The following is a 14,629-nucleotide window of genomic DNA, read 5'->3' as shown; positions in this document are numbered from 1 at the left end:
GGTGGTGGTAGTGTGATGGTCTGGGGTTGTTTTGCTGCTTCAGGACCTGGAAGGCTTGCTGTGATAGATGGAACCATGAATTCTACTGTCTACCAAAAAATCCTGAAGGAGAATGTCCGGCCATCTGTTCGTCAACTCAAGCTGAAGCGATCTTGGGTGCTGCAATAGGACAATGACCCAAAACACACCAGCAAATCCACCTCTGAATGGCTGAAGAAAAACAAAATGAAGACTTTGGAGTGGCCTAGTCAAAGTCCTGACCTGAATCCAATTGAGATGCTATGGCATGACCTTAAAAAGGCGGTTCATGCTAGAAAACCCTCAAATAAAGCTGAATTACAACAATTTTGCAAAGATGAGTGGGCCAAAATTCCTCCAGAGCGCTGTAATAGACTCATTGCAAGTTATCGCAAACGCTTGATTGCAGTTATTACTGCTAAGGGTGGCCCAACCAGTTATTAGGTTCAGGGGGCAATTACTTTTTCACACAGGGCCATGTAGGTTTGGATTTTTTTTTCTCCCTAAATAATAAAAACCACCATTTACAAACTGCATTTTGTGTTTACTTGTGTTATATTTGACTAATGGTTAAATGTGTTTGATGATCAGAAACATTTTGTGTGACAAACATGCAAAAGAATAAGAAATCAGGAAGGGGGCAAATAGTTTTTCACACCACTGTATACTTATATGCTTAAAACTTTTGAGCAAAGCTTTTATTAGGTTGATTAGCAAGTTACCAGTGAGTAAAATTACTGGGTATGAAATCTGATGTGGGGATATTGGCACAAAGACTAGACAATCCGAGCGTGAAAGGATAGACTTCCATCAGAGGAACTCTATCCAGCAATGCCCAAGAGAGACTATCCATGCATCAGATGTACATTCTCCTTAGCAGAGATGCATGTTTGGACACTATTCTTCAGCCTTCATAATTTTTTATGCAACTGGTATGAAGCTTTTTAATTTTACATGGGTGTATTTTTATTAGGGGTAATTTCCAGACTTTGCTGTTATTTACTTTCACTGCAATTACTGTATTAATTTTTGCTAATAAATATTGCTTTGCATTAATATTCTATACATTGTTTGGAAATCTTGAGTGGTTAAGGTAAAAACGTAAATACCTGGCACAGGTAAATTGCAACTCTTTCCCACAGGGTTAGTGACTGAGAAGGAACTAATTCAGCGCAGGAAAGAGTACTGTACCAACTGCACCACTGGTAAGTGAAAATATAAAGTTGCATCAGCCTTCACTTTTTGGGGGACACCCATTTGGTCTGCTCAAGCCAAAGCTAGTGAATCATTTTCTGGAATACTGAAGAATGATTGCATCACTCATAATCCTTGACATGTCTGTGTATGTGTGAGACTTTTTGTGTGACTGTGTATGGGTGCTGCGGTAGGTTGGCACCCTGCCCAGGATTGGTTCCTGCTTTGTGCCCTGTGTTGGCTGGGATTGGCTCCAGCAGACCCCCGTGACCCTGTGTTCAGATTCAGCGGGTTGGAAAATGGATGGATGGATAGATGTGTATGGGTGTGTGTTATGCTTAGGGCGGATGACAGTAGGTCAACCATTTGCAAATTTAGTATGCCCTGCTCACCACATGATAATACCAATGCCCAAAGTTATTGGCATAACTAACATGGACAAAAAAAAAACAGGTGGCACTGGTTAACATGTTCACAATGCAAATAAGTGCCTATGACATTGACACATAAATCTTTTAACACTTGACTAAAAAGAATGCACAGCACAGCAGGGGCTAACTGACGTGTATAAGGCAGGCACTATCTAACGTAGACAAAAACCATAGTATGCATATGGGTACACGACACAATAAGCATACACCATAATAGACAGTAATGGAAATGGGCACACAACTCAACAGGCATTAACTGATATTTGTAAATAGCATAGGAGTAGATGCACAAAACACACTGACAGTTGCCAGCTAATTCTGAATGCAGATTAACAAAAACTTACACAGCTACCTTAATATACATAGACCCTATGCAGTCCTGGGAATTTAAAATCACATGAATGAATATAGCCTGTAACCCTCGTGCCAACACCTAAAATGCATATAAGCATGCTGTGCAGTGTGTCAAAGCCTTACAAAGATGTACACACATGGACACTTGTTCCTGTTTCTTTGGCACATAAGAAACATATTGAACTGCACATCTTGCTAAATGCCACAGAATTTTTACAGGTTTGATCCCCAGGTGGCACATAAAAGGCCTGAGAGCAAAGCACAGCAAGAAAAACAGCTCCAGTTGTCATAGAAACCCCAGAAGATGAGGCTGGGTGATGAGGTGAAGGTCCCTTGAAATGCATTCTGTTAAGACACTAACAGGTGCTGACCAATTCCTATTTTTTCTAGAAAAATAAACTTAAGAGGACAACACAGAGGACAGAAAACGCTGCCTTGAGCTAAGGCTGAAATTTATTTTTCAGTGAAAGAAGTGAACCATAATTTGATGCTCCTCAGCATTTTGCTGACAAAGAAGAAAGGCTCTGGTCTCAGCTGTGCTCTTTAGAAAATTGATCTCGATAAGCAGAGATACAGCACCTGGTGCTCCATTGAATTGAAAGATCAGGCAAATAAAAAACACAAAGTTCCCCTGAACAGGTTAAAAAATAGTTTTTTGTGAAGCATTCTGCTGAACAGGACAGAGTTTTTTAGTGGGAGACGAGCAGTAAAACACAATGTAGTTTTGTATACACAGTGCTTTTAGAGTTAGCCTCCCCTTCAGTTAGTTTACTAGATTACAACTTTTCAGTATACACTTTCAGCCCAGTACTACCCTATTATATAGTATAGCACACTAAAGGAACAGTGCATGACAACCTTGTCCCCATTTACGATTTTAGACTGATTCACTGGTTTATTAGCCTGTCCCTCAGTTAAATCCCCACATATGCACCCCAATCCTGCTTCTAGCAGTTCTGCCAAAGACAGTATCTTGTCTGCGCTGCTGTAAACTGATGCTGGATGACAGAAAATGACACACCTCAAAGCACAGAAATGCATCAATATTTTTTGTTCTCCACAGAATTATATAAATTATATCTGGACAATATCCATCAACAGCACCACGCAACTCAGTAGGGTGCTTAAGCAGAGCTAAGAATAGCTAACACAGTGCCTGCTGAAAAGGCCTGTCTGTGTGAAAGGCATGTTTCTAGCTTGGATTAAAGATGAAAGTAGGGAAAAAAGCCAGATGGCAGAAATAGTCTAATGTGTAAAAACAAAACAGTCTTACAATAACATTGAAGGATCACTATACGGCCACTCTAACTCTACAAGCACAACAAAAACTAATAAGTCTATTTTGTAATACAATCTATTTTTTTGTATGTGCCAAGTGTTTCCTGCCACAGACATATGGGTTCAAATGATCAGATGGATTTCATATAACATCATTGTTCATTACAAACATTGTCACAAAGCACTTAACCTCCCACAATAAACAGGAATTACAGCCAAAAGGAAAAAAATAAAAAGCAGTGACAGGAGAAGAAATCAACTAGGTTAAAAGGTTAAAAGGTTATGAACAAAGTGCAATGACCCAATTGACACAAAAAGACTGAATCAGCACAGGAGAAATGGTCAAGATACTCCATGGACCCATTCCTTATGTCGAAAGGGCATGACTTGCTAATAGAGCACCTCAGCATACACGGAATGAAGTATATGGGAGTTTGGGAGATATCTTACTAAGGTATAATTTGTATAAAATGTAACTGATCCATGCATCCACTTTTAACCAGCTCACCCCAAGTACTACAAGGAGGCAGAATCTGTTCCTGCATCAGTGGGCTCAAGACAGGGAAAAAATCCATTAGTGGACACACAGACAACAAACCTTCCCAACCTTGGATACTGGCATGTCTGCCTATGTGTATTTGAGAAGAGCCACCCACTCACATGATGAGCACACAGGCACTAAAACTGGCACCCACACAAATGATGCCCATGGTATATACTGTGCACTCGAAGAATTATGTTCCATCTATCCATCCATCCTCTTCCGCTTATCCGAGGTCGGGTTGCGGGGGCAGCAGCTTGAGCAGAGATGCCCAGACTTCCCTCTCCCCGGCCACTTCTTCTAGCTCTTCCGGGGGAATCCCAAGGCGTTCCCAGGCCAGCCGGGAGACATTGTCCCTCCAGCGTGTCCTGGGTCTTCCCCGGGGCCTCCTCCCGGTTGGACGTGCCCGGAACACCTCACCAGGGAGGCGTCCAGGAGGCATCCTGATCAGATGCCCGAGCCACCTCATCTGACTCCTCTCGATGTGGAGGAGCAGCGGCTCTACTCTGAGCTCCTCCCGGATGATTGAGCTTCTCACCCTATCTTTAAGGGAGAGCCCAGACACCCTGCGGAGAAAACTCATTTCTGCCGCTTGTATTCGCGATCTCGTTCTTTCGGTCACTACCCATAGCTCATGACCATAGGTGAGGGTAGGAACATAGATCGACTGGTAAATTGAGAGCTTTGCCTTATGGCTCAGCTCCTTTTTCAATTTTGTTAATGCTTTGTATCTTTATTTTCTGTTAAGTATCATATGACAGTACCCCATTGCAGGTAGGTTATGTTTGGTTCAGGGTCCCTATTCATATTGATTTATACAGAAGGTAGATCACACTTATCCATTACCCATCGACCACTCACATTTTACTTATCTGGTGTTAGTTATGCTTCAAGCTTGCTATTGCATTTCAATAATCTATGAACAAAATATCTTAATTTGTGTTCAGGTTTGCTTAGGTTTTGATTGATCACAAGGTACTACATAACAGATGAGGGGACATAAACACTGTATTGTGAGTGGCTAAGACCACAGAGAAATGTACCGCAACAATCTGCACCTCTGCCAGTTGACTAAGGGAACATGTTTTATTGATCAGTAGAAACTGATAACAATACATCAAACTGAAGACTCATCTCTCTTCTTTATTAAATTCATAACACCCTGGTAAGGCCTCACCTGGAGTACTGCATGGAGTTTTGGTCTCCATGCTAAAATAAAGACAAAGCAATGCTAGAATAAGTTCAAAAAAGAGCAACTAGACTGCAGGGTATAAACAATGGGGAAAGATTTAAGGAGCTGAGCATTTTTATTTTAAGCAAACAGAGATGAAGACTTGATTTAATTGAAGCTTTTAAAATTATGAAAGGAATTAGTACAGTAGATCCAGACGGTTACTTTAAAAACAGTTCAACAGAAACACTAGAGCAGAGTTGGAAACTTGTTAAGGGCAAATTTCACACAAGCATCAGAAATTCTTTCTTCACACAGATAACCACTGACACATGGAATAAATTAACAAGTAGTGCCTTAGATTTTGTACTCATGGGCCATTCAAAGCTCGTCTGGATGTTATTTTGGAAAAATTAGGTGAATAGGACACTGGTAAGCTTTCTTGGGCTAAATGGTCTGTTCTCATCAAAGTTTTTCCAATTTTCTAACTTTCTCATTCCGCTTTACCTTTACACATGTCTACTATGTTATGATTTAGCTAGGGTTGTAGCCCTGTCTCAAGTGTATTCTATATATATATTTAATGGTTTTGGTATTTTTCAAATTTTTTTTCTTTTTTTATGTTGTTTATATGTTTTTGTTTTGATTTGCTTTTTTATTTAAGTAAAATTAAGCTTTTCTTTGATAATATTTTGTTTAATTACTTAATGTATGCATTGTGCTTTTATTTTATATAGGCTGAGGGTGGTCCTTCTGCTGTGACATCAAGGTGGCCCTACCTTTTGGAGGATCTACCCACAAAACACAAGGAATACAAGGCAAGATTTTTGTACTGTTTTATATTCCCATCAATACAAAACAGATCTATGAAAAACTAAGACAGGTCTTTAAACATATTCTTCTTCTTCCGGCTGCTCCAGTTAGGGTTTGCTACAGCGGATCATCTTCTTCCATATCTTCCTGTCCTCTACATCTTGCTCTGTGACACCCAGCACCTGCATGTCCTCTCTCACCACATCCATAAACCTCCTCTTAGGCCTTCCTCTTTTCCTCTTACCTGGACATATTAATGAAATAAATTTACAATAACAAAGATTGCTTTGTAAAATGTTGCCATTAAATTACTTATGGGGAATACTCAAACACTAACAAGCCAAAAAGACATATATTCCCTTTAGCAAGTCCTGAGTCTGCCCTGGGTCTCCTGTTAGTAAGATGTCTCTGATACATCTGTGGAAGACATACAAGAGGCATTCTCACTATATACTGTACCCAGATTAAGTTAAGATAGTTCACATTGCATTCAACTGCAGCCCTGGAACTCCATACTTATGTAGCATGCTTTACAACAGGGTTGGACAACGTTGGTCCTGAAGGGCCACGGTGGCTGCAGGTTTTCATTCCAACCCAATTGCTAAATTAGAAACCAATCCTTGCCAATCTTAGACCATATTTAACTGTATGGCTTATTATTTTTCAATGTTACGTTCTTATATTGAAGATTTTTCCTAAAAAGAATAATTTTCAGTCTGTCACATTTTTCTTTCAAGTGTTTTATTAAACCAAATAGTGCATGTTGAATCCAGACAGTTATAAATGGAAACAAGTTAGATGGAAGAACTGCTGGCACCTTTGTCATTTGCATCTTATTGCTAATAAGGAGTAATTAAAAACAGTGAATGCTGCTGTATAAGACTGAAATAAGCAATTAAGGGTAGGGAACCTTAACAAGCAAGACCACTAAAATGAAGCATCAAAGCGTCACTTGACCAATAAGTGCTTCATCAGCAATAATTGACTTCTCAATAAGAAACTGGGTTGGAACAAAAACTGCAGCCACCGTGGCCCTCCAGGACCGAAGCTGCCTACCCCAGTTCTACAAGATACCACAAGCTACATAGAACCCACTCATAAGGTTAGGTATGGAAAGTGATGTTTATTACAGACTGACTACCAGTAGTAGTGATGGGTGACATTTAACACTGTTTTTCTCACCCCAAAAATAGCATGGAACTACCATATGGGCTTGCCATCAACAAGGCAAAAAGAGATGTTCATGTATAATAATAGGTGACAAGCATGTGTGGGACTGATCCAAATGTAGTAGGAAAACTAAAGCAACTGAAGAAATATATCTCAAATACGAAAAGAAAATGTGCAAATTGCACCCAGACAAATGGAAGGTTTCTGAGGTTATGAGGCAGCAATGCTATCCACGGTATCTTTTTTATGGATAACTGTGATCAGCAAATAATGTACAAAACCAAACTGATTTTATAGTAAAGATCTTACTTTGGATGTTCATTATACTGTAATATATAAAGTTAACGGTCAGTTATGTATTGGGCTTTGTATGGGTTATTCCTGATGAAGCTTTGTATTAAAGGAGTAATTGGCTATTGTTTCTTAGCTTAGTGCCACTCAGGGCTCCTCAGTGACTATCACAATTTGGCAGTTTAATGGCTATAAAGAAAGAAGAGAAGTCACCAACTGTATTTCACAGCACTAACATTATTATAATATACTACATTCACACAACTCAAACTATAACTGCTTTCTACATCTTGTTATCCACAGATTCATGCTTTAGACATTCACTAACCAGCTTTATTTTTTGCTGCACGCAAAGGCTTTTAAAACAAATCATACCATTGATAAGTTGGTTACACATTAAAGCAGCACAACTGATCATTGCTTTAATTTATCAAAACCATCAGGTACAACAGTCTAGTATGAGTAAAACACATTGAACTAAGCATGCTTTGGCACAGCATTTATTCTCAGTCAATTATCATTTCCTTGGATCATGTCCAGCTGAAATGCATTACTTGATAGCATCATGCATAAACAGTCTGACTGCTTTAGCACTTACCAGTCTCTTCTGAGATATATATATATATTGTGGACCACCAGTGGGTGCACCAGACACCATACCCAACACAGACAGGCAAAGACACAAGTGCAGGTGCAACACACGTTTATTTTTCCCTTTTTTCCGAAGGAAATGTCTTCCCCTGTTTCCCATGTGTACAGCACAGTTTGACACTACACAAAAGCACAAACACACTTCTTTCTTTCTTTGCCTCCACCCATGGCACTGCTGCACGCCAGGGGGGCTGTCCTCTAGCACTGCGGGGGAGGTAATGCTCTCGAAAGGGTCTCTCCCCCAGACCTTCCATTATAGGGACATCCCAGCCAGGCAAGGTCCCCGGCCGCAATATATATATATATATAAAATATATATTTTGCTGACAATTGCCTGGTTAGTGTGCACACACACAAACACACACATTTTATATAGTCTTAGTATCAAGTCTCGATGATCAAGAAAATATTATCTTTAAGGGATTACATCATCCAACACCTAATAATATAGGAGATATATGCTCAGGACACATCTGTTTTCTACGGATTACTGGAAGGCAACTGGAAGACTGACACCAAGTGTAAGAATATTGTGTGATATGAGAATAGCAAACCTGAACACTTTGCTTGGCACAAGCTTAATAGGGCAAAGCATCTTGAAAAGAGCACCCATTACATGAAGTATGATGGTGGCACCATCATGGCATGAAGATGCTACATGAACTGGAAAACATTTAAAGATGGATAGAAGGTATCAGATCTCAAAAATTCTACAGGAAAGCCTAGAGTAATTCACATTATACCTGGAACATGGGAGCGGACTGATCATCCAAGAGGCAAATGACACAGATCATACAGTCAACATAACCCTCCCTGGAGGAGCTTTAAAATCAAAAGGGCAATTAAAAATGCTACCAGTCAAAGCCTAAAACTTCAGTCACATCAAGAATAAATACCAGGAATTGAAAATTAAAGTACACATACAATCCCCATCCAACTTGAGAGAACTTGAGCAAGTTTATAAAGACAAAGAGACAAACAATCCTATCCATATGTGCAAATCCAGCAGAGCCATAACCTAAAAGACTGGCAACCTGTAGTATTTTTAAGTATGCCATTACACATATTGACTCAAGAGTGGAAACACTTTGAGAATCACTTTTATTTTTACTAATTTACAAGGATCTAGATGTAGTTCCTGCAATGTTCTGCCTAACAGCTCTTTATCACTTGATGAAGAGAGTTGGACGACATGAGTGGGGATTTTTCTGGTTGGTTATGTATTTAATGGGTTTTGACAAGAGCTATTATACACTTCTCTGTGGCCATCATTCTCACCCATATGAATATTTCTCATCCATTGCTGATTTTTAAAGGTGTCAAGCAAGGTTGTCTCCCATCTCTTTACTTCTTAACTTCTCACTCAAACCTCTTGCTAATGCTTTTTGTTTTCATGATTTTATCTCTTCTGTTATAAGCAGTTGACTGCCGTCATAAAATATCCTTCTGCACAGATGATATCTTGCTCTTTCTCAGCAATGCCTCTCTGATATTCCCTATACTCTTAGCATATTCAATTCTTTTGAAGTAACAATTTGGTGGCAATATCAACTTCTCAAAGTCTGCTCTTCTTCCACAATATTCTCCTTGTAGATAATATGATTTACCTCAACCCATTCCACTGCCCAACTCGATTAATTACCTGGGCATTGACATACCTTTTTTAATGTAGTTTATTATAGCTTCACATTAGTGTTGGATTCTTAAGAGTATTGAGGTGTATCTTACCTCCTGGTACCCCATCCCTGTATCTTTGTGCTTCAGACTACCAATCACTAATATGAATACAGTCCTGCACCTCAGTTTTATGAGGATGAGGCTGTTCGTCCATCCCCGTTACATTTTTGTCCAATGTTAGACCTTTGCTCTCCAGCTTTCTGTGGTGTAATAAAAGGTCTACCATCAAACACTCTACTTTGATCTGTGGCTGATGAGAGGATGAGGTATCATCTGAGAATTATACCATTTGGAATTAATTCGCTGTGCATTATGGAAATTAGACTATCCTATCCTTTAAGTTTTCTATCGAATATAATAACTAGCCTCTATATCTCTTTATGTTTCCCCCACCACTACTTTACAATTAAAGGCTCAATCATCAAATTTAGATGTTTAAAATCTGTGTGCTTTGATTTTGTATACTTTGTGGCAAGTTTAGAAGCATTTTGGCTCCTATCCAGTTTTCCACTGACACACCCCAAATCTTTCACAAACTAGTTTCTCATTTTCATGGTAACCCAAGCTCTGTTTAGTCCTGGACAAGTTAAAATATTATGTCACTGGGTTTGTTATTATACTGGGCCCTAAACATTCCAATCACTGAGATCCAGGTTCAGTGTCCACTTTGTCATGTTTTCATATATCACATCATTTCTGCTTTATTCCCGTCAACTAATTTCTTTTGCTCATTGTCTTCAGCTTTGAAGTGAATGGCAGCTTTGTACATGGTTTCTACAGACACTTACCAATATTCTCAGTTTTGCAGTGTAATTTTCCTCAGCATTCACTATCTCATTGAAATCTGTTTTTAGAAATATTAGAATATCCATTTTAAATATGTACATCATTTATGCCTTATGCCACATAAGTTCCATACAATGAGCCTGGCTGCAGATAGCCATCTCTGTCCATCAGATGCACCAGGTACATTTCTTCTTATGCTCTTATATATTCCCTGTTATTTTCTTTGCGGTCTACTGTTTCTAGCTTTGTGTCTTCTGTTTGTACTACTTACATTCCTGTTTAACAAAAAAGTATTTCTATTCCCCAGACAGCTTTTTTTCACTTCTACCAAGCAGAGGCTATTCTTTCTGACCAATACTGCCAACAAATACAGTAGTGCTCCTCATAGGAAATCTACAGATTCTATCCTTCCTTGAAAGGTCCCTTGTCTGTTTCCTTATTGTTAGTGCTTTGCAATTTACAGTTCACCATTTTGACTGTTATATTTTCATTCTTTATTTATGATCCTCTTTTTATATGAAAGCTCAATGGACCAGTTATGTACACTAACACATACTTAAACCTTTATGCCTAAATTCCTGTTTAGCAGGTGAGGTACAAGTATACTCCAAGGTTCTGAAGTCACGCATCTTTTGAATGACTCATGAGAGGTCTATAAATCAGTAAGGGTCAGAATGTATGCATATGAATAGATGTAGCTTAGGTACATCTGTAGGATTTGGTCTCACCTTATGCCAAGAAGTGGCATTACCTGTGAATACCATTAAAACCCAACAAGAGAAAAAATGGTCAGTAGTCCAATTTTGTTTTTAGATGGTTGCAAGTTCATTTTTGATCATCTATAGTACAGAAAAGAAGGGGTTCATATTTATCTTCTATCGGTCTGTGATTGGAGATGCCCACCACAGAACTGTGTTAAGTGCCGTTTGTCCAGTTTGTCAGTTTTGATAGACACCGTTATTGTTAACCATTTATGGCAGCCTGTTTATATTCATCTTTTTAATATATTGTACCTTTTTACATAAAATCTGGAGCATACTCACAAGGACAGGGTCCCTGACAAGAAGGTTCTAGATACTCACCACAGAATGAGATAATGTGGCTGCTGTCTTCATGAACAAACTTGCGTGTCACTGCCTCTTCCATTATCTGCTTTACCTGAAAAATAAGATAAATCACTTATTAAGCCTTAACTTTATATAGAGTTATTTATATTGCGGTACTCCGGTTTCCTCCCACAGTCCAAAGACATGCAGGTTAGGTGCATTGGCGATTCTAAATTGTCCCGTGTGTGTGTGCGTGCGCGCGCCCTTCAGTGGGCTGGCACCCTGCCTGGGGTTTGTTTCCTGCCTTGCACCCTGGGTTGGCTGGGATTGGCTCCAGCAGACCCCTGTGACCCTGTAGTTAGGATATTGCGGCTTGGATAACGGATGGATGGATGATATTTATATTGCACACAATATGGGGAAAAATGACACTTGGACTAATAGTAAAATAATTTGCATGCAGAAAACGTACTTAGCTTGCTCAAGACCAACAGTGAGCCTAAAGCTAGAATTTGGATTTGTGAATTACAGATTCAACTGCAAATCTTAACACAAGAGACTGGATAATTATTTTTAACATTATATGGGCACCTATACAACTACGCTACCATGATGATCAAATATTCTTTGTTAATTGCTCTCCTAGAGCTGTGTACAATGAACCTACACAAATCTTAAGAAAATTTCCAAAATGTATTAAGAATTAATTTTATGCCAAAATGTAATCTAAAGTATAGTTATTATGCTGAAAGGAATATCAATAAATATCCGCCCATTCATTTTCTAAAATCTCTTAGTACAGTTTAAAGTTTTGTAAAGCAAGAGACTTTCCAAATAGTATTAGGTACAATGTCTAAAATGGAAGGCAAGTTCATTGTAGGGCACACTGACTCATACCCCCACTCACTGAAATTAAATCAGTTTAAAGTTTACAGTTAACATAACATGCAAGTCTTTAGGATGTAAGAGAAAATAACTGTACCCTGAAAACAGGTGTAAAGTCCAAATAGTGACAGGGCCGAGAGTAAAATCCAGATCCCTCAAATCAAGATCAGTGCTAACAATTTGACACTCAACATCAGTTTTCATTTCTATACTCACAAAGCCACACAGATCTGTCCCTAAAAAACTTCTTTGCAGGTGAAAGAATGCATGTGTTTGGTGACTAACAGATATTCTGTCTTGGTTTCTCTTGTTCCTTTAATACTTCAAAATAAGAGGGTATGCAATGTAAAGTTAATATCATTCAAACTCCATTGTATAACAAGATGTTTAGCTGTGCCAACATGACTGCTATTTGCAGTGTCCACCACACCATCCAGAAGTGCAAGTTTTTGATCTTCTATGTTAAAACAAACTTTTTCTATTATGCTGTTGCATTTGCCTGTAAGAATGTGGTCACTGGAGCACATTATTAACCAAAGTGATCAATGTAGCACATTATTAACCACTGGGCTTTTCACCAAAAGAAATAATTCTTTACTTTGGGTCTAGCTTTCTGGTTAAAGGACTATTTCATCATTTCTGATGAAGTTAAAACAATTTTTTCAAAATTGCTACAAACTTGATTTTGACTGAGGCTCATGTTCTTTTTTTTGTTTGAGTAGCAGATGGTGCAGCCAATAAATTAACAGTGGTAATGAATGTGACAGTAAAATTGTGCAGGAACCTTTCATTTCCATTTGTTGCTTTTAAAACTGGCCTCAGTAAAGGTAAAGCAAAGCAAAGCAAAGCAAAAGATGAGTGACTGGTTGCCATATACACAGTTATTCAAGCACTGCAATTTCTTGTCAACATTCACAAATAATTACACCTTTCTCAGCTGAGCCATTTATGAGAATAAAGGACCTGATCCTTTATTGAAAGGCTAAAGGAAATTGTGATACTTTAGTCAGTCAGTCAGTCATTTTCCAACCCACTATATCCTAACACAGGGTCACGGGGGTCTGCTGGAGCCAATCCCAGCCAGCAAAAGGCGCAAGGCAGGAACAACCCCAGGTACGGCGCCAGCCCACCGCAGGGCACACACACACACACACACACACACACACAAACAAACACACACACCAAGCACACACTAGGGACAATTTAGGATCGCCAATGCACCTAACCTGCATGTCTTTGGACTGTGGGAGGAAACCAGAGCACCCGGAGGAAACCCACGCAGACACGGGGAGAACATGCAAACTCCACGCAGGGAGGACCCAGGAAGCGAACCCAGGTGTCCTTACTGCGAGGCAGCAGCACTATCACTGCGCCACCGTGCTGCCCATGGTTATACTTTAAGAAAAATGTATTTTAGTGGATTGAATTTAGAAGCCAGAGGATGAGATATATGTTTTAAATACAAAAAAGGTAAGGACAAAGTCAACAAGGTAGAGAATATGGTCAAAATCCAAACAACTAAATGCCAACAAATTGTATCTTAAGAATCTAGCAAGTCGAGAACATTAAAAATATGCCTTATATGCATTCCTCTAGCCATCTGCAAACATGCTTTTATCCAATTTAAGGGTGTGGAAGGTGCAGGGGTACAAAGGTTTTGGTAGCACATGGTATATGAAGGGAACAGACACATTGATAGGACATCTGCCACACTCACTCATACAGGGCCAACTGAAATTCACCAACAAACTAACATCTATGTTTTTGGGAAGAAAAGTACACAGTGAAAAAAATAACTTTGATATAGGGACACCAAGGCTTAGATATGAAAGACTCAAGAAGTGATTATAAAGTGCCTGTTTAAAAATAGTTTGCATGCTAAAAATCTTAAAACAATCCACAAGTGAATGTCTTGTAGATGCAATTGCTAAGCAACTGAGAGTGGAAGACATGGAGAGTTGGTGTGTCTGTGTTTGTGGCATGACGATGGAGGTAAGCCACAGTTTCATATGCCATCTGTTAAGTAGACAAAAGTTGTTAGGCAGGTGTATTAGAGACCACAAGGCTACATGTTTCATTTTAGCTGCTAGTTCACTGTGTGATATCCCGTGTAGTGGGAAGTGGCCTCAGCCTACACTCTGGACATCTGATAGTTTATGAACCGAACAGGATCAGTGGAGAGATGAGACACAAACAAAAATTGAAGGGTGAATGGTGCAAGTTTATTTACATAAAGTGCTGTACAACCAAAAATCCAGTAGTGTCAGGTGGGCTTTGAGATACAGTCCTTCAGCACCGACACTTCTTCAGAAATAAATAAAAA

The 14,629-nt window shown here is 39.2% G+C and overlaps 1 protein-coding gene across 2 annotated transcripts in view; it reads right to left on the bottom strand.

Annotated features, from left to right (window-relative positions):
* Positions 1-14,629, bottom strand: part of sgsm1a (small G protein signaling modulator 1a) — a 104,775-nt gene that overhangs the window by 51,546 nt on the left and 38,600 nt on the right. For both annotated transcript variants that reach the window (XM_028825164.2, XM_051921385.1), the window contains exon 3: positions 11,458-11,533. In XM_028825164.2, the coding sequence (XP_028680997.2) occupies positions 11,458-11,533 (76 nt within the window). The remainder of the gene's footprint in view (positions 1-11,457; positions 11,534-14,629) is intronic.

Source organism: Erpetoichthys calabaricus, chromosome 18, assembly GCF_900747795.2.
Source record: "Erpetoichthys calabaricus chromosome 18, fErpCal1.3, whole genome shotgun sequence".
Taxonomy (NCBI): Eukaryota; Metazoa; Chordata; class Cladistia; order Polypteriformes; family Polypteridae; genus Erpetoichthys; species Erpetoichthys calabaricus.
The sequence above is the reverse complement of the archived record's forward strand: the minus strand, read 5'-3'. Positions and strand labels throughout refer to the sequence as shown.